The sequence below is a fragment of the Excalfactoria chinensis genome, chromosome 10 (genome assembly GCF_039878825.1).
Source record: "Excalfactoria chinensis isolate bCotChi1 chromosome 10, bCotChi1.hap2, whole genome shotgun sequence".
NCBI classification, from domain to species: Eukaryota; Metazoa; Chordata; class Aves; order Galliformes; family Phasianidae; genus Excalfactoria; species Excalfactoria chinensis.
This window is the reverse complement of record NC_092834.1, coordinates 9490764-9511403: the sequence shown is the minus strand read 5'-3', so window position 1 is coordinate 9511403 and position 20640 is coordinate 9490764. Positions and strand designations below refer to the sequence as shown.

The 20640-nt window shown below is 38.7% G+C and overlaps 1 protein-coding gene across 2 annotated transcripts in view; it reads left to right on the top strand.

Moving 5' to 3' along the window:
- Positions 1-20640, top strand: part of GALK2 (galactokinase 2) — a 49423-nt gene that overhangs the window by 10165 nt on the left and 18618 nt on the right. For both annotated transcript variants that reach the window (XR_011904845.1, XM_072345463.1), the window contains exons 5-7: positions 1971-2117; positions 14388-14486; positions 17049-17201. Coding sequence is in view for 1 of the 2 variants with exons in the window: in XM_072345463.1 (XP_072201564.1) it covers positions 1971-2117; positions 14388-14486; positions 17049-17201 (399 nt within the window). In the remaining variant the exon portion in view is untranslated. The remainder of the gene's footprint in view (positions 1-1970; positions 2118-14387; positions 14487-17048; positions 17202-20640) is intronic.

The following is a 20640-nucleotide window of genomic DNA, read 5'->3' as shown; positions in this document are numbered from 1 at the left end:
GTCTAGTGACTTTTCTGAAGGGACAGATGGGATAAACAGTGATGGCAAGGTCAGGTCTCTACAGCCAGCTCTAATTATGGAAAAATGTGCTTTTGAAACTTGCCTCTAGGTGGGCCATCTAAGTTACCCCACAGGATGGTCCAACAGATAAGCACTGCAAACAGCCAAGAAAGCCTGCATCAGATCTGGCACTTGTATCTTCAAAAGAAGATATTTGGACCAAATCACTTTATTATTATCCACAGCTCCTAAACAGACCCCCCATACACCATGTTTAGCATGCCCTTGCTCCCCTTAAATATGTTTGCAGTAACATGAGTATTCTCAAGTTTGTATAGCTCAGTAATATGCATTTAAATTGCACTGACTCTAGAGGTAGAGATACAGATTAATTTTTTTTTGCAGTATATCTTTTCTTGTATTAAGGCTAGTGTGACCAATTGACTTGTTTTGCAGTCTGCTACTGAGATTTGTTTCCTAAGGACAAACTTTTATACTTGAAGGTTAATTTGCAAAGCAGGTTTTCAGACTCTGGTGCTGGCAGAAAATAAGCACAAATGTTACAGACTTAAGAAACACTGAAATACAAGTATTTAGAGGGTCCGGTGGGATAATCTGTTTATATTAAGTTGAACATGCTATCCTTTTGGGACAGAACTATTGCAGAACTTGGCAAAGTCCATTTTCATTTTTGAGAGTGAAGTACGTTTTCTATTTAAACATCGCGTGATAAGTTTGCAAGCCTGATTCACATTCAAGACAGTCCAGAAACTGTGGATCAGTTTCTGGTTACTCAAGCATTTTCTGTTTTTGAACAAGTCTGTCTAATGTTCTTCATGAAGGGCAGAAGTAGTATTTCAGGTATGAATTCCCTTCTATTTGTAGAAAGGGAAATTTTAATCTGAAGCGATAGCAGAAAACATTAAAGGAGGTGCTTTGTGTTTTCTGATCTCCACCTTTGGTCCTTTGGTATTTATGGCTGAAGTTATTTCAGGAAAAGTAGAAATCTTTTGAAGGTGAGCATTTCTGTGTGGAAACACAGCCGTTACTCTGATCATTGAGAGTATTTTTCTGGTTATTATAACATAGTTTGTCAACATTTAAATCTGTATCACAATGTAGCTATTCACATATCCACTATATATATTCAAAGATTTTTGTATGTATTTTGCATGTTTTCTTTAAAGTAACAAGAGTGAAATTTTAGAGTTATGGTAAATTTAAAAAAAAGTAACTGAAGAGTAATTAAAAAATATATGCACAAGGATTTATGACTTCTCTGCTAAGTACATCACCTGTGATAGTTTGCCATGTATGCAAAGTGTTTCGTTATTTATTCTAGAAATAGCATGACAGATACAATCAGTGCTGGTTCCTTCCAAAGCATAATGTCTTTCAAGTACCACTGTGGTTTTCTCAGTGCCAGAACTGTGGGTAACACAGGAGATAGCAGTATTTGGCTTTGAACTCAGGTAAATGGCTACTAGTTCCTGATTAGCATGATGTGGCTCTTCAATATCACATGCCTGCATTAAAAGTAAGGTGTGAAGTGGACTTTATGCACTTCAGGATGCATAAAGTGAGGAGCTGAGGAGAAAAGGACAAAAATAGATGGAACCTCCGGTACCATCACCACGACAGCTTAGAGCTGAGCCAGTGCTGTAAAACCCACCCACGAAGCCTGGTAAATTCTTGGGCATTTAGCTCACCCTGAATTCTGCTTGGGGTACTGTTCTGTCAGCCCATTTATGTTAGTGTACAGGAATTGCAAACATACCTTTGGCTGAAGCCCTACCATTGGCTTTGTTCTTGAAGAATAGAACAAAAATTCTGCTTTATTTTGAAGATACCAGAAGCAGGTCTTTGGTTCCAGCAACTTAGCAGAAAGATTCTCTTTCTAAGTATCAGATAATTGAAAGCCTGAGCCTGTCTGTACTTGAAACTGAGATTGTTTATTTTTTCATTGTTAGGAACATTTTGGTCTTAATAACCCAACTGGAATGAATTGTCTGCTAGATGGAACCATCCCTCCAAGTTCTGGTCTTTCTAGCTCCAGTGCTTTGGTGTGCTGTGCAGGACTCGTGACCCTAAAAGCTAATGGAAAAACCCTCTCTAAGGTAATTTACTGTAAAACACAAGAGTGTCAGCAGTAAAATTCTACTTAAAATTAAATATTGTTGATGCCTGTAAACATTAAAAACACGATGCAATTGTTTTTGCAAAGAGTTGTTGGATATAAACTTAAGATATTGCACAATTGAGCAAACATCTTTGGCCAAATTTTGGCAGGATTTGAATTTGGCAAGAAAACAGGCTTACATTAAAGCTGAAAAAGGAGCATTATTGTAAGCCTGTGTTTTGGCCAACCATCAGGTCCATGCCTGGACCAGATGTGCTATCTGCAGGCCAGGACTGAGGATATATGTGCTAAAGGATGTGGACCACACCCCCGAGGCCTTTACCCTCTCCCTGAATGACTTTTCATGGCTCTAACAGCAGAGCATCTGTTGGAGGCCTGTGGAACAGTTTTTTTTTGTTGTTTTTTTTTTTTTTTGATAAATTATATAATCAGCACAAAGTAGAGGTAAAATTCTTCCATCTGATTCTCCTTACTCTTTTCACAGTTTTTTTGGAATGAACATGCTTATAATCCAAAATGTATTCCTCACTTTTTTAAACAAACATTAGTCTGAAAACAAACCCCAAGTATGTGACCTGTTACCAATACAAGTGCTAGCATTTTTGGCTCATGTCGTGAAAATTTCTGGAGGAGTCATGGTCCTTGAAAGTGCCGTATGGGAATGAAGTTCTCTCCAGTAAAAATGTCTGGTTAAGTGAAACTAGGATCTTAAATTAGAACACTGTCAGGAAGAGAAAAGAGCAGATCTAAATATGACTGTTGTGCATATTTTTGCCTATTGTCTAAGTAAGTCAGAAATTATGGTATGAAGCCAACTTAAAGTGGTACATGATGATGGCAGCTGTTAACTGTGCTTGTATACAAGCACTTATCTAAGCCATAAGGTAAACAGTTCCACACAGAAAGTTTTTTTCTTGTCAGCTGAGGCTGGCTTCTCTGTGTGGCTGTAACTCCAATAATCTGCTCTAAGTTCTCCAATTCACATTGCACAGCTCAACGTGGGTGCTTCAGGAAGGTTTCAAGTAGGGCTAAGGCAGCAGGAAGCAGGGTTCATAAGGTGGGGTGGCTTTCCAAGAAGCAGGATGCAGCCACAGTCACTGTCACCTTGCTTTGTGTTGGTGCCACGTATGGTCAAAAGGTAAGTAAGGGATTAGACATTTAGCAAAGGCTGTATTTTGTGAGGTGAGACACAGTGCAATGGTAAATGAAAATATGCAACTGGGGATCCCAATTGGATGGATGAGAGGTGTGCAGGAAGAGGGTTGGAGGTGACAATGTGCTTCTTTGACACATGTGTACCTGGCCGGCCAAGAAGCTTCTGCTTTTGTATAGCTGGTCACATCACAGGTCAGCAGCATCTCTCATGGTGGTAACCAGATAAACTAAGCTTGGGAACTCCTGATCAAAGTCACTAGAGAACATGTGTGCAGAGATAAACCGGTTATCTGCAAAGTCCATAAAACTGACAGAGGTTAGAAAGCCCAACTTTTACTAGGTAGTAGAGATCTGTAACTGGAAAACCAGAAGCCAGGTTTCATTATTCCGAGAAATACCGCAGAGCTTTCTTCAGAGAATAAATGATGCAGTGTGTTTCTTGAGTTGAATTTACCCCAGGCCTGTGAGTACTCAGCAGAATTATGTCAGACTTGTTCTAAAAAAAAGGTGCAAAACTCTCTTTAGCATTTTTACAGAAACTTGCAGAGGAACAAAAGGAAGACAGACTACACTTGGTGTCTTTGCTTGTCCTCGTGTGTCACAAAATCTCTTTTGCTTGCTGGTTGGAAAAGGTGCTAAAAGTTAATGCTGTCTCTCAAATATAGTTGCACGTACACAAGAGACACAATCCCACATTTTTGCCAGGAACTCCGTCTGTCTGCAGCCAAATATTTTGCACCCGTGATGCAAAAGAGAGCAATTCATCTACAGATGAGGATTCCCAGTAGTCAACATAGGAGCAGTCAAGAATATATCCAAGGTTTTGTGTGCTTTGACAGACGTAGAAGGAGACTCCACCACCTCTCCGGGCAGCCGTTCCAGTGCTCCATCACCCTTAGTGAAGTTCTTCCACATGTTTATATGGAACTTCCTATGTTCAGAATTGCACTGTATAAGGCAGCGCTTCTGGGAGTATAAATTAGAGCAGCCTAGGCCTGTCAGCTCTCAGAAGCATAAAATGTGCTTTGGCAACTTCTGTGGTTCCTACTGCATCCTTAGCTGGTGTCAAAAGCAACCTGTGCAGAATCCAGGAATGCTGCCTGTGTGTTGGCTGGGAGCTCCCCTGTGGCAGCGGACTCCTTAGCCGATCAGAACTGTGGGCATTCCAGAAACCAAATCAGGACCTTGCATTTTTAGGGCTCTGGGTATTTGTTTGCTTGTTTTTATGGAAGAAATAATCACTTCACCTCTGCCCCTCACCTTTATTTTCAGATACTTATATTTTCAAAAGCTGTAAATAATAGTATTTATAAGTAACAACATTTGGTCATTGGCTGCACTGTCTCAGTTGTTTTATGAGAAAAGATTGGCTTTTTGCCCCTCATTAGTCTGATGAACTTTGCAAAATCTTAATACTATGGTCCACAGCAGCAGGACACAGAACTTTTGGCTTTGGAATCAAATTTGGCCGAATGGTAGCGCTTCTGTAGCCAAAACTATGAAAAACTGACCTTTTACTGAATGGAACATTTATCTGTTTTGCTTCCATGAAACTATTTTTATTAGAATATGTGAGTTATGTGCTCTCTTCCCCGATAAATGTAAGTTTTAAATAGCAGCTGCAGAGTAAAAGTTGTTGAAATTTAGAGATTTTATGAGATAACACTTCCAGTGTGAAGTCTGGGCCTAGGAGATTAAGAGGCCTGAAAAAAACCAAACCCTAACATGAAAAACATTGTAAAAACATACTTAGAATTTCATGGTGGCTTAATTTAAAAATAGTGCTTTTTTGACACTGGAAACAAAATCAGGAAAAAATATGCTCTCTAATGACTGTGTGCAGCAGTCTGCAATAGGGCATTGTTTCAGGCTGCATACAGTGTTTTGTAAAAAACCCATCACACATACACAATAGTTGAGGGGAAATACTGGTCGAAGACAATTCAGCCAGATGTGCAGCACTAACCAGTTGCAGCAGTGCAACAGCATTCAAACAGCAAGATGGAAAATTTAGAATGTGATCTTTAAAAAGAATCCATTTTCCTTCTTCAAACAGGACACCAGTCTGAGACTGCTGGCATCACTTAAAGAACGGCAATGCTCAGTATTAGCATCTGATTTTAAAGTGATTTTTATTTTACTGTTACAAAATCAATCTTTTGTATAACTTTTCATCAGGAAAAGACACTTTTTGTAAAGGAAATAGAATAATGCTCTAAGTTGTCCCAGCTTTGTGTTTCATGGTAGGAACTAATGAGTACAGAAAATCATTTAGTACTTTTGAATAATTAGATTTACTTGTAAGATGTGATGATAGCATTGCTGTCCAACTGTTAAATCTTGTGGTCCTGAGTTCTCTTCAGGCACCCTAATATTTCTTTTCTGTTGCTCAAGTCTGGGCAGCTGTGCACATTACTGTGAAAAGTACGTCAAAACTAAATAAGGTTCAATTAATTTAATGTAAAATGTTGAGTATAGGAAATTAAATAGTTGGAGTGTGGGATTTTCAAAATAACACTGACCTGTACTTAGACAATTAGTTAAAATACCTGGTAATATCATTGATTTCAGTGGGAGAAGAGAGAGGCCATCATCTCTGTCTTGTTTCTGAAGCCTGTGTACAACAAAGGAAGGATATGTTAATTTTTCTGATGCACAATAGGGCTTTAATATCTATGTATACAACAAGAAAATCTGTGAATATTCATATTGAGAGTGTGACTTTGTGCGTGCCGATAATTCTGATTAGGATCATTTAATAATGTTGCTGCACCAAGAACATTTGATAAATCCATACTGAGGCTATTTCCATAAGAAACTCAAGTTGCTTACAAAGATTGTACCTAGCTGCTGTATTTCAAAGCACTGCTAATACTGAGAAATGCTAAAGATCCATTCTCTCTATGGATTTAAAAATCAAGGTTCTTTGTTAAATTTGACTCTGTGTGTTTGTAATCAAGGGGAAACTGAGTACTTCACAGCAGTGGTAATCAAAGGCCGTAATCTCTTATCAACCAAATTGATAATCTTTTATTTGAGCATGTTAGAGGGCAAAGTCAAGCTAAGATTGCTGTGGTTATGAGGACATTCAGATGCTATCTGACAAATGCTTTCCTATTTCTGAATAAAAGTATGCTCAATTACCTTGCAGAATGTATACGAACTTCAGCTAATTGGGATTTTGTATGCAAACTGAAAACAGATGGTAACTTCTAGCAGGTTATTCCTCATCAAGAACAGATATTAAAAATAAGGACATTCCTGGTAGTAGAAATAACCTCAGAATTGGAACATCATTCTATAATAAATGAAACAGTACCGTATATTTCAGAAGGTATTTTCATGCGTACAGATACAATTAAAACATGCAAAGATTGAAAAAAATATCATAGCTCACTTGACTTTCGATATGCCTTAAGTGACAGAGAATGTTTTCTTACACTTAAATGGTGTCTTCTCACCTTTCAGCTCAGTCCCTGTAGGATTTCATAGAAAATCTACCCGGTCCTAAATTTGCCCATGACCTCCAGCTCAGAGTTGGAAGGGGAAGTAGCAGAATGAGTCTGACTTTTCAGATGAAGCCAGACAAAACATTAATGAATGTGCATTGGAGAGCCATTACTGTATTGCCACAGAGAATCCAAATGTACATACAGGAATTTTGGCTCAGTAGATACTGAAATATCAAATTAGTTAAATTTGCTCACTGAATTGATTTTTTTGATCACTGAAATGTCAGCCTAAAAATAACTCTCGAATGTATTTTCATAGAGCTTCCCTTCTTGAATTGTAAACTTTAAAACAGGAAGAAAATTGGTCTTTCATTTTAAAGATTAGCAATCACGATTCCTGTCTTGTTACATATAGAAAATGCAGCATGTTTAACTGTGGTTGGAGTGAACTGACAAAAAATCACTGAGGTAGATGTAATTTAATACTATCATTTTATAGAGAAGGCTGCTTTATTTTGGTTGCTGTCATTCTGGGTTTGTATATATCAAGTTTCTGCGTAATGTAGGATAAGCTGTTCCAAAAAAGTACTAAGCAACACTAATTCTGTTTTACTAACAAATATTTGCCTGTCTCCTACTCACTAATTGTCTTACTCTTTTAAGGGGTTTAATCTTACACAAGTTTACTTCTTGAAAGTTCTGTGTGAGATTGAAAGGGATTGATCACTGGTACGGAGCATATTGACACTGACAGTTATATAGGGACAAATTCTGTCACAGTTTACATACTGTCCAGACCCATTGAACTGAGTGAAAATCAGGGCAGTTGGCCCTTGGCCTCTTTGGGAGCAAGGGGACTATTGAAGTTGAAACTCCCTTATCTGTTCTCACTCAGATAATTCTTTAGGAGGATTCTATTTTTAGGAAAGGTTTGTAAGTGAATTTTGTTGATTTTTATTACACATTTTATACCTGAACACCATGTAGGCATTCATGGTCATTATTAATAGCATCAAACTGAAATAAAAATTACGGGGCAGCAGAGAATCAAGCGAGCTGTATTGTGTGGTTTCTACGTTATCACACAGCTGAGTGGTCAAACATAATACAGTGTTGGACTGTGCCTGGAAATAAAAAGAAAAATTCTCTTTATCAGTTCTTCAGCATTTTTGAAATGCTCAGTTGAAAATGAAGACCCGAATGTTAGGTGTTTCATATTGAAAAGTAAACATGCAGAGAAAAATACACACTAGTGAAAAGTATCATTTTACTGACAATCCACTTTTCCCATTAGAAAAACAAAGAAACGAACGTGATGCAGAGCTATTGATGAGCTCTTATTACAAGTAATCTCTCTATCTGGAGTAATTACACATAAGGCAACTAATAATAAAACATCACAGCCCTTCTTTGTGAGACTAAATTATATCCCCACTAATACGATTTCCTAGGTAGACTTTCTGTATGCTGGATAGGAAATCTTGTGGCTCAAAGATAAAACAGGTTTAAGTGGTAGTAATTTCTTTCCTTGTAACCCAAGATTGACTTGCTCCTTATCAGGGAGAACCTTAGATTGTTTTAAACAAAAAGCAGAGGTAGGTAGTAGGGCTCTCAGATCAAAGGCCAGCCTAGGCCTGCACAAGGGAGCCAGCTGCCTGATAGACAAACTTGTAAGTGCTGCCTCCTGCAATAGGATACATTCTGAGCATAATTTGGAATTAAGCTTCTGAAAAGAATGGCCTGAAAAAGATACATTTTATGTATTGTTAGTTTCCACTTTTCCCAAATGCTCCAACTAAAGTTGTCTAAAACCTAACAGTTCTGTTTTGAAACTCTTGAGAGACAGCAGCTTCTTTCAATAGATTATTGCTTTAAGTGTATCTTAATGCTTATAGCTTATCACTAGAGCAAGTGAGTGACAAGTATGCACTGTGACTCTGACTGTTGTTGCTTTTTATTGTTTTAGTTAGCATATTCTCATTTAATGTGCTCTATCTTTTATGTTGGAAAAAACAGCAAAAATGTTAAGCTTAGTATCTCATGTAACTCACTGATACTAAACATTCCCCACTCACACACAGCCAATCTGGCATGTGTACTTGCCAACAGATGTAAAAGTACTGCTTGTGTTTGTGTGTATCATACTGGGTCTGGCTTCAAGAGTTGCAATGTTTCGTGTTTCCCGACAGATCTGCAGGGAGATTGCAAAATTTAACTCACTACCAGCTACTACTACTGCCATGTTATGCTCATCCCTTCTCACGTGTTCAGAGCCTACAGAGACCAACTGTACAAAACAGCTCAATATTTAAGTGCATACAGCAGGTAAAGGCAAAGGACTTTGCACAGTAGTGGACACAAGCTCAGTGCAAGGAGGTGCAATAATAGTACTGAACTGGCTGAGGTTGAATTATCCTGTGTCTGCATAAACACACTGATGCATTTTTTATCACTCATTTGCCACATAAAAATTGCAAAGGTGCAGTGAAATTTTGTCTCAGATAGTCTTAGGAAAACTGGAAATCTGCCTCTGTTCTTTCTTAGAAACCAAGATAATGAACCTGAAAAAAAGTTCAGGGAAAAGCCACGTGGATGATCAGGGGTACAGAATGACCTCAGTAAAAGTAAGCTAGAAATCTCTGAAAGATTTTGCTTTAAAGAGGTGAGAGAAGTCCATAAAATGATTAATGCAACTGATGCAGTGGATAGGAATCAATTGTTCGTTGTCTCTCACACTGCAAGAGCCAGAGTTCAGATGAAGCTGGCCAGGAGCATGTTCAGCATCGACAAAAGGAGATGCTTGTTTACCTGAGAAGTTGTGGAAGTCTTTGTTACTGGATGTTCCACATGGGAAAACTTTGGATGGGTTAGAGTGGAGTCTGGACAAGTTCATAAATAAGAAATCCATCAGCGGTTACTAAGAGCACAGACCTCACGTTCAGCTCAGGAAGCTGTTTGTCAAAAAACTGGGCATTGGGGAAATATCTTCTACACTTGGCCTTTGCTCAATACTGAGAGCCCACTTTCGAATACAAAAACCTGAACTAGATGTGGATTTGGTCTGATCCACTGTGGCTTTTTTATGTTAATATATGCTATATTTGTCTATATTTTTATTCTGAAACAAGCTTTAAATTGGTTTTAGCTAACTGAAAACCTGCTACTAACTCAGGAGCATTAAGTTATACTTCTTGGCCAGCGTTAGGGGTTGGGAGGGAAAGAGGAAGGGTACGTTAAATATATTGCTTTGCTTGTTAAATAGTGTAGGTGGCAGCTTAGGATTTATTGTCTACATGATACATATTATTCACAAATGAAGTTCTTGTCTAGCCTGTCTTGTTAGAGCAACTTTCCTGGGAGAATAATAATAGATCCAGAGGGCAGCAGCACATGGATCACAGAACAGTTGGGACAAGGAATTTTTGATTCATTTGATGAATAAGTCATTTGTTTTTAGTTGAAATGCTGCTATTCAGACCCAACTGTGCTTTGATTTCAGTATCTTTTTGTTCCACTTTTCACTGCTGTCACCTTAGAAAGATTTTAAGCCCAGCCAGCAGACCTTTCCCCGATACCATATTCTTTAGAGAACAAAACTGCAGTACTGGAAGTAGGGGGGTTTGAATTCTTATTTCAGCTTTGTGACTGATTCACGTGACTTTGAATATATCATGTAAATATCTGTACTGTGTCTAAAGTGAAGATAACAGGAATTATAGGAATGCTTTTAAGGTAAAGTATGTAAAATTCTATGAAGACTTAAATTAGGATTTATTAGTGTTTTTGAAATAGTGCTTTAGGGATGGGAAGATCATGCTCCTGAGTCTTAGGTGCACAGAACTATTTATATTTTGTGGTGAGCAGAAATTGACCTCACATACGGATCAGAATACATGGGATGGCAGTATAGTCTGCGTGCAGATGGGGTTTAGTCTTTCAACAGTATTCCTTGTCGTACCTCATTAAGAAGAAATATCTGCTTTTACCTGGCTCTACAAGAACACCTGATCACGACCTATTTCTCCACTGCAGAATTCAGTAGGAACAGAACTGTTTTATATGCGTTGTAGTTGTTCTTTTAGCCCTACTGGGGAGTGGCTGCTACCTCTGAAGCACTGTCTGGCAGGTGGTGCTGTGCTGTAGCCTGGGGTGCGTTCTCCCAGACCTGGCTGTGAGAATGCCAAGTTAACTGTGATACAGCCAGCGGAAAGAAGGTCATGCGTGCCTAGCTACTGCTCAGACACACACCTGGGATCTTGTCAAACTGTGCAGTGAAATCTGGGGTCTGAGAAACAATGCATTTTTACAGGTGAGACCTACCTATAGCGAGAGATGAATAACAGGATTGAAACAGCCCCTGCCCAAGGTCTGGGTGTTGTGAGTTGAACAGAAAGGAGGCATTGCTCTGAGACAGGCACAAGTTCCTCTCACTGCAAGGTTCTGGCGCTTTTCTTCCTTAGAGCAGTTCAGTGTGGGTACCTGAAGTCAGAGATCACAAATACCCAAATACCAACATATGCTTTTTCTTTCTTCTTTTTTTTTTTGTCTTTTTGTCTTTTTTTTTTTTCCAGTTCCTAGGAATGATCGAATGTATTTATAAAAACCCCAAGTAATAATTGCTAATTACCAAGAAAGGGAAGATACTCCTCATTTTATGGAGGAAATGGAGCCATGATGAATTAAAGGAACTTTCCCCGAATCGCAGGAAACTTAATGTGGAGCTAGAAATTGAGCCCAGACTTCCTGAGGTTCAGTTCACCATTTCAGTCCATCCTTTTCCAAGTATCAAGTATGTACACAAGACTCTCCAATTTAGTCTTCGTATTAGCTTCCAGTGCTACAATTCAGTTCCTCTGAACTTTGCCCTCTCATTCATTTTAGCAAAAAGGCAAACATTTGGCCATTTGTTTCAATAGTGAGTAGAAGCTGTTTTATATACAGATGACGCTTTCCCCTCCATTCACATGCTTCTCATCCCAGTATTAGAAGGCCTGCCTGTGTCAGCAAGGGCCTGTTTAAATTAGAAACGAAATCATGTTTCAGGGATGCCTTGGGCTGTCTTGTGGAGAGGGTTCTTCTCAACCCTTGCCAGTTACTACTTGGTGGTCCTGCCAATCCTTGCTGAGTTTCAAAACAAAAGTTGCTCAAGCTCTAACAGCACTGTTAGCCCAGCGTACACAGCTGGATGGCTGGTGAGCTGAGACGGAGCAAGGCCCAGTGCTTAACCAGGCGCAGCTCACCAGGCCATGTAAAGGGACAGAGGGGAGTGGCACTGTCCTAATTGTTAACATTCCTCCTCTGTGAGACTTCTCCTGATATTTATTTAATAATCCCAGGCTCATAAAGCCTAAATGATTTGAGCAATCAAGTGGTAGCCAATTTGGATTTGTATATGGAGATGACATGCAGCCAGGCTAAGGGAAGGCTGAAATGCTCCATTTCTGACTTCTGGAAAAGCAGCTGTGCCCAAGAGTGGAATATACAGTGATGGTGCTTTAGGAGAGGTACTTCAGGCCAGGTTTGCAAAGCCATGCCTCCTGTTGAGTTGTACATCACCAGTATGCTGGTATGGTCTTTTTCAGCCACCGTGGAGAAGTTTCTGGTGCTGCCAGTGAATAATATTCATCAGCTCCAGTTTGATGTCTCCTGCCAGGGGCTGCAAAGGTCCAGGATGTGGTAATGCTCTGCTCTCAGACAGGTTCTGCAGAACTGTCTGAAACATGCCTGCATCTCCATGTCCCAGCAACAGATGCTCATAAACAGACACTACTTCACATGTAGGAAGGAATTCATCCAGAGGCTGCTTTGTGTAAACGTTTGCTCTTTCTTTCTGTGGAACCCTGCCGAGAATTTCAGCATTAAGTGGGGAAATAAAGCAGCATTACATGCATTACCATTGCAGAATTATTTCCAACTTGTAGGGAAGCAGGGACAGATGGTGAGAGAATGAAGAGGTCTCAGGTTCAAGCTGGAAGTGGATGTGGGACAAGAGGAAAAACAAATGCTGATGAACCTGATCTTCAATGAAAGGCACGGGGAAATTATATTCACTAAAAAGTATAAAATTAAAATGTGTAATTTTTTGAATGTTAGGGAAAAAAAGTATTATCTCTATTTCAGCTCATTTCAAAATACACAAAGGAAAGGCAGCATAGAAAAGAGGAGCATTTTTGCTCTTCCATGTTCTCTTACTAGTGCTCTTATTCTTATGAGTGGTCCTTTACCCTGTACAGCATCCATATGAGGTGAACAAACCCTTTGGTCTTTTCACCTGTATAAAGGGATCTGCTTAAACAGAAACACCAGCACCAGTCTCTGATGATGACTCAAACTCCCTTGATGTTTGATTCAGAGAGATGCAGCCTGCACAGTTTTAGAGTAATTTGTAAATGCTCTTTTGATAACTTTTGCTTATCAGCTTGAGGTTTATTGGCCATAACTGCATTGCGATCTGAGTAAAATGGCTGTTACTGCATTTGCAAGCAGCTCAGCCTGATTACACTGATCCAAGCACCACATTTACAACTTTGTCTGTGGTGCCATTACAGAAATTAAGTGAGCCAGCAGGAAAGCACAGTGCACGTATCTCACTCTTAGCATGCTGATTTACTGCCTCTGTCTGCTGCCTTTTACAGTTCTGTACTGGCTAATGTCCCTGCCTTGCTGGTTAGCTTGTTTAAATCGTGCGATGCTTCATCTGTAGTGAGGAATCGGAATCTGACTTTGCCACCAGACTGAGAAACAGACTGCAACTTTATTTTAAAGTTCTTTTCTCGTCTTTCCTTTGGTTACCTCGCACTTAGAAAAACAAACTGGTAGGTAGGGGTCATGGTATGGAGTTGTGTGTGCTTTCCTTTTGACTTTCTTCATTCTGAAAAGTCTGTGTTGAAGCTTCAACTATTCTCCTCGGCTTCTCTGGTGTTCTGTTTTGTCTTGGCCTGATGGCTGAAAGCTTTCCTGTAAATTATTACTTTTGACAGTTATGATAGTGATATTCCACACTCCCACAGTATCCTCTGAACTGCAGGTATCAGAATGCACAAAGATATGCCTAAAATGTCACAGAAGAATGTGAATCACATATACTTACAAATTATGTCAGATAAACAATGTAAGCGGAGCTCAGTATCTCAAAGAGAAATGACAAGCATTGCTGATTATTTACAGTGAGAAAGGGATTCTGAGTTAGGTTCAATCCATAACTTCTGATTATTGAGTCAGTGCATTAAAACAATGTAATTTGCCGTAATTCTGTAAGCTAACAAGATAAGTGCACATATGGATTCAACTAATAAATCAACAAAATATTAGTTATTGGGATGGAGGAGTGTGAAGTGAATGAGAAAGGTGGGTGAGGACAGCTACTAGTGCTAAGAATCTAAATAAAGTTACTCTGAAAAGCTGGCTGTGGTGGGTCCAGTGGAGGCTGCATAGTTGATTCTCTTTTTCTTTGGAATAAAAGGAAAAAGAGGCCATGTGGCATCCTGGTTGACACCAGCTTCTACTACTCGGTGTGTGAGAATGGTCTCAGAGCTGTCATTATCTAGTCACTTTCTCTCTAGTTTATACGCAAGCAGTGCAAAAGTATCATCATTCATGTTGGCTGAAGGTTTACATTTAATGCTTGGGTTTTTTTTCAGGTGGAACTTGCAGAAATTTGCACCAAGAGTGAACGTTACATTGGCACAGAAGGTGGAGGAATGGACCAGTCAATCTCTTTTCTGGCAGAAGAAGGAACTGTATGTGAATCACTGTAATCTAAGCCAACAGTTTAACATTAATTAATGTAAACAATAATGTCTTCATACGTACCTAGCAGAAAGACAAGAAACCGGGATACCTTGGCAAGCCGGATAAGCACCACTGCAAATGAAATAGGAATGATATGTTTAATCTTGTGTACCATTGAGTATGACAGTTTGAAGGACTAAGATGGTAAAAATTAGAAATGGAGAGAAGGAGGAAAGATGTAGGGAAAGATGCATGAGGTCCAGGTTCCACACTGTTCAGCTAATTGATCACTGAACTTAGAACACTTCCCACGTAATGAAGTCTGAATAGTCGGTATGCCTTGTATTCAGTGCAAATGGGATAATTATTACAAAAATGCTTTCTTGAAACTTTTTTATAACCAGACATTTCTAGGAAGTTTTGCCAGGTCAAGTTAGAAAGACAATGGAGATTTTTTCCCCAGTTCTGCTAATTCCAGAGTCGGCTGAATTCTGTTGTAGAGGGTATTTAGCTGTCTCAGATGTGGTGACAGAAGGTAGACTAGCCACAACATGCAGGACCTGCCAAGTTATGCACGAGCGCCTGCTGTTGAATTCACAATGGTGTTCATCCACCGTTGCAGAAGGCAACAGGATTACGAGTGTTCAAACCCAAAATGTGCCAAAATACGCTTACTGAAATTAATGTAGCCTTTTATGGGAAACATTTACTTTGCTCATAATTTACTTAAATTAATTTTATTATCTGTGCAGATTTTGTGCCTTAATGAAGCATCTCGAATGAGTTTACACAAAATAAGCTTTTTTTGATGTAATCAATCATGACATCTTTCTTTTCAATTTCACATTACCTGTGCCTGCTCTACACCTTTCTTTCACACTTCATACTGCTCTCAGGGGCCATTTTCCTGATGTACATTGGTGGTGGTCAATGAAACAAAGATTAAAAGAGAAACTGTGAACCACACAGAAAACATCTTTGCTTCGGTAGAGTTTCAGATGAATGCAGTTCTGGCCACCCATCTCAAAGGAGTTACACTAGAACTAGAAAACTTGGAACACTGGATGAAAAATTTAAAACGTCACCTTGGAAAAACAGTGTCTTGGAGGGTGATGTTTTGAAGCTCAGTAAAATACTGAATGGACAAGGGAAGGTAAATTGAGAATGCATTGTTTTTTGTAACCAAAGAACTAATAGAAACACAATGACATTAACAAGCAGCTTGTTCAAAAACAAACAAGGAAGCTGTTCCTTCAAAGCATTCATTGTTGAATTGAGAAATACCATACATTCTGGAAGACAAAAGTTTAAAAAGGGTTCAAAAACGACCTTCTTGGATGTGCTAATAGAGCATTGGCCTATGTGTGGCTATTAAACAAAATGTGATGAATCTTCCAGTAGAACTGCCATAACCTTTCCTTATGGGAAGATGGAAAAATACGTCAGGAAAAAAAAAAAAAAAAAGATTGCTTTATATGTGTCGTATCTTCATATTCCTTCTAAATATCCATTTAAGGCTGCTGTCAAACACAGGAGACTGGACCAGCTCAGTGGTATATTCTGAACGTAGCAGCTCTTCGAGGCTATACTGAAATGTAAGCAAGCTTGTCTGTCTTGACAGTAAGTTTGTGACGTGGTCCAGAATCTCAATGGCAGGGAGTAACACAGATGCTGTACATAATGTACAAGCAGATTTGTCATTGTTTATTCAGCACTGTAGCTGCTCAAGGAACTTTCTGGGGGTGAAAAATGCCAAAACCGGTAAAGACATCCTTGCTTGCAGAGTTTCAGTCCATACTAAGCAGCGAAAGCAGGGCACATGATTTACAACTTATCCTAATGAGAAACCAGATGTGAATTTAATCTCTTGATTACATTACATCCTGAATTATTTAATTAATGAATGCCTAGCTTATTCCATGAAAAGGTCACAAAATGTTGGGAACATCTTGCACGGCCTATGTAGAGCATCTGTGAGGCAAGACAGTCTCTTATCTCAGAAGAAAGAAGATGGTAACTACTTTTTTATATAGTTTTATTTCATTTCTCTGATTGCTGGTGTGTAACATGATCACCATCTCCAGTCAACCCTACGACTTTGGTAATGTGCTGTACCTCAGTGAACTAAATCTTCTTGATTTAGTGGAAAAATAGAAATATAAGGGGGAGACAGATATTGGTGGAGGGAAGGGAATGTAAAGCTGCTTGTTTCTAGTAGCACACACATTAGCTTCAACCAGGTCTGGTACTTTTCTGTAGATCAAAGGAAAACTGTTGTCTTAAACAGGCAAGAAAAATAGGTTGGGTGGGGTTCTGTGAACTGCTGAGAAAACCCAAAGACTTAATGGAAACATTTTAAAATCCAACTACAAGGGAAGGGGTTGAAATGTATGTGCAACTCAGCCAATGGGGTTAAATCTCTTTTCTTGCTGTTTCATGTCAGTTTCCTTCATTAACTGTCCCCGGATTTCCAAGAGAAAAAACATGCAAATTTGCATTTGATTTATAGAACTAAGTGCACTGTTAGCTAGTAGTAAATTAAAACTAACCAGTCATTTTTCTTTCGATAGGCCAAGTTGATAGAGTTCAGTCCTCTGAGGGCAACTGATGTTAGACTTCCAAGCGGAGCAGCGTTTGTTATTGCTAACAGTTGTGTTGAAATGAATAAAGCAGCAACTTCTCATTACAATATTAGGGTAATGGAGTGTCGTCTGGCTACAAAGGTAACGTATGGCTTATGTCAAACTCTAATGAAACCTTCATCTAAAAATGTGCTTTTCTCCACTTCTGACCAATCATATCTTTACTTTAACACCTGGCTAGGTGCTGTGTTAAGTAGCATTTTTCTTTCCAGCACCAGACACTTCCATCTCTGCAGAAACAACTCCTGACGAGTTTAATGGAAGTGCAAGGGCTGTGCCCTTATATAGAAGATTATGTGATTTTAATTCTATTTAATTTATTTTGTGTTATATTTGAATGGAGGAAATATGTCTATTTTTCAGCAAAAAATACTCCGAGTTAATGAGATAGACTGTTTCTAATTAAAGCTGAATTATGACAAATAATGGAAAGCAACCAGTGTGGTCACATGTTTACTTGTATATATGGCACTAGATGTGTATTTTCGAGGATTTGGAAGACATCAAAGCTACTAGTTGGAGGCCTGGAAGTAATATTGGAAACACTGAATAGCAGCGTTATATACATATAATACTGAATAGCAGCATGCACGTTAGTGTAAAATTTAAAAACAGGCTTGAATGAAAACCCAGCATTTAGGTTGAACTGCCTGTTTACAGTTTGCAATTATCTTTAAAATATATGGATTTTGAACATGACAAATCTAAGTTCTACTTTAATTGTGGATTTTGTACACCACCCATTGGGGAATATGAGGATGAAGGGCTCGAGTATGTTAGAAAAATACAGTGGATCTTCTATTAAGTTAAATGAGGAGTAAGCGTAAAGATTCACTGCAGTTATAACCCACATGGAGAGCTGCATTAAAGAAACAAAATTAGGTCACATAGTGCAGATGAAAGGTTATAAAGTACAGCGTGGAACTCCTTGTCACAACACATTTGGCCAAAATACAGGTTAGGCTCCAGTACTCAATCTAAACAAACAGGCACTTTTAGCACCTGTTGGCAGCAACATTCTATGAAAGAAAATACCACAGTTACTGTTAAATAATAAAACAAAATTGTTGAAAAGATTCAAAGATACTGACAAAATGTAATGTAAAATATGAGGGTTGGGATATTTTGACAGGAGGGAAGTAAAACAGGAGGCTTTTAAAATGGGATTTCAACTCAAGTATGAAAAACAGCTACATTTTAGGTGTGTGTTAGATACGGTAGAAATGATAGCACCAGTGAGAGCAGTTTAAGTTGTTGTCATTGAAGTTAATAAAAAGATTCCTACGCCTTTAGAAAAATGGAGTTAAGGACCTCTCCATGTTACAGACGTAACACGCTGGATTTAGGCTGATTGACTAGAACTTTTAGGAGGAGTTTATTTTGGAAATTATTATGCATAAGACACAAAGAGCCTTTGGAGATGACATGTTTTGAAAGGCAAACTGTAACAGTAGATGCGGTAAGTTGGAAGACCTTTTAAGGTATTGTTCTCTATGCCGTTTTTTGCAAATCAAATCACAGTTTTCTAAATTGCTTTAAATTATTGAGTCTGTTTAATCAAATGATGGCAAGGAAGGATTTTATTTGTTTTATACTACTGCTAGCAATGATGCAGTCTTTAAATAGGTCCCTATAGCAGATCTGTGATTTTAAGTAGACTAACAACATACACCTGTCTGTTTGAAAACATGTGCTACCCAGATGGAAAGCTGCACGAGCTACGAAAATATTTTGAGTCAGGAAAAGACTGTCTTTAGGAAGGGGTCACAGTGGGGTGAAGGAGGGCAGGTATGTAAGTGGAAGCAGGGAAGTCTTTTATGCCCCGTTAAGCTAACGGAAATATGAAATAACATTCTGGGCTTCACAGTTGTGCTTTACAAGAAATTCTCATTGGGTTTTTTTAGGATGGGCATTTTTTAATTCTTCCACTATAGGCCATTCTAATATTTCTTAATGGTTTGCAGAAAGCTCGCTGTAAATAAAGATGCCAACACCATCTATTTCTGCTGTCACTAGTGCAGGATATTTTGATGTCAGCCTGTCTTACCGTAAGCTCCTGAGCATCCTAACCTGTCCTTCGCAGGTTCTGCACCCTTCCCTTCTAGACTGTTATTCATTTGCTTACTCCAGTTGTTCTGGGGCACACTGTCTTTTCTATTTTTGTTGTCTCAATGCTTTCCTTTGCACCATTAAACAATATATTTAAAGTCACTTATGTTCCTCAGAACACCATCAGTTCTACAGGAAATTAACTTGTACGTTGTGTATCAGAGCATTTGTGCAGTACATACTGCAGGATGACTGAGCATTAATGCATGCTCTGCAATCCCCATACTTCACACTGTGTGGTTCACTTCAGTCTCAGCAAGAGTGGAGCCAAAAATTTCTGCAACTAAGATGCCATGTACTTAATCAGCTAATGTTTGTTAAATGTGGAAAAACACTCAGATGGTATTATAGAAACGTAAAGTATAAGAAAGGGATGTTGCTATATAAGGGCGAAGCATTCCTGCGCTTATTCTAGTCATTTATATTTGTCCCATCATTCTCTTAGTACAGTGCTCCAGTGTGCCTGCGTTGAACAATAAAAGACAATAACGACTACAGATGCTATATCTTGACAGTTCAGAGCCAGCTGGATGCTGTCCACATCTTTAATCCATCTAGTCAGAGATCAGCAAGAAAATATCCAACTGTGGGATCAGAATTGGGTTTACTTTTGTACATATAATAGATGGGACCGTTCCATCTCTGTTCTGTATCCATTACAGTTTGAGCTGCAGCTAGATATTTGTTCAAAACAAAACAAAGCAAAAACATTTCTTTGCCCGTAACAATTTTTTCCAGCGCTGTTATAGTTGAAACTTTGTTATAAGCAACATAAACTTCTCCCAGCAAGCCCTGCTCACAGAGCCGAGGGCTCAGTTTCCATTTGGAAAGTTTAACCTGTAAAACTCAGTGTAGTTTGCTCCTGTAAACGGCATCATCTCCACTGAAGAACAGAAATGACAGTAGATGCAAAAGAACGTGGGACAAAGACTCTAACTAACTGGATTCTTTTATAAGTAGAAAGATTTTTGTTGCCTGGTAGAACATTATATTATTTTTTCTAAAATCTTCTGTTTAAGTTCTGATAATAAGGTTCAGAGGATGCTGAACGTTAGGGTTACAATTGTTAGAGGAAAAAATCCATTCATTTAGTACCTTGAAATGTTGTTAAAGTCTTATCATAAACATACACCAACACAGGATTTACCGAATATGTAAATAAAATAACTGAAGCAGTAATTGTTATTGTAACTGATCCATAAGTAAGCTAACATGCTTTAATGTTGAGGCTATAGAGTTCTAGATGCTCGGTGTCTTTAAAAGTAGGCCAGAAACAACTCAGTCTTTCACAAGAACTGTCCCACCTTGATTTTGCATTAGTCACCACACACTGCTGCTTCTTTCTCTACCACTGAACACAAAACTGTTTGAAATGGCGTCAGAGTCATATGATGAGGATTTTGATTGGATT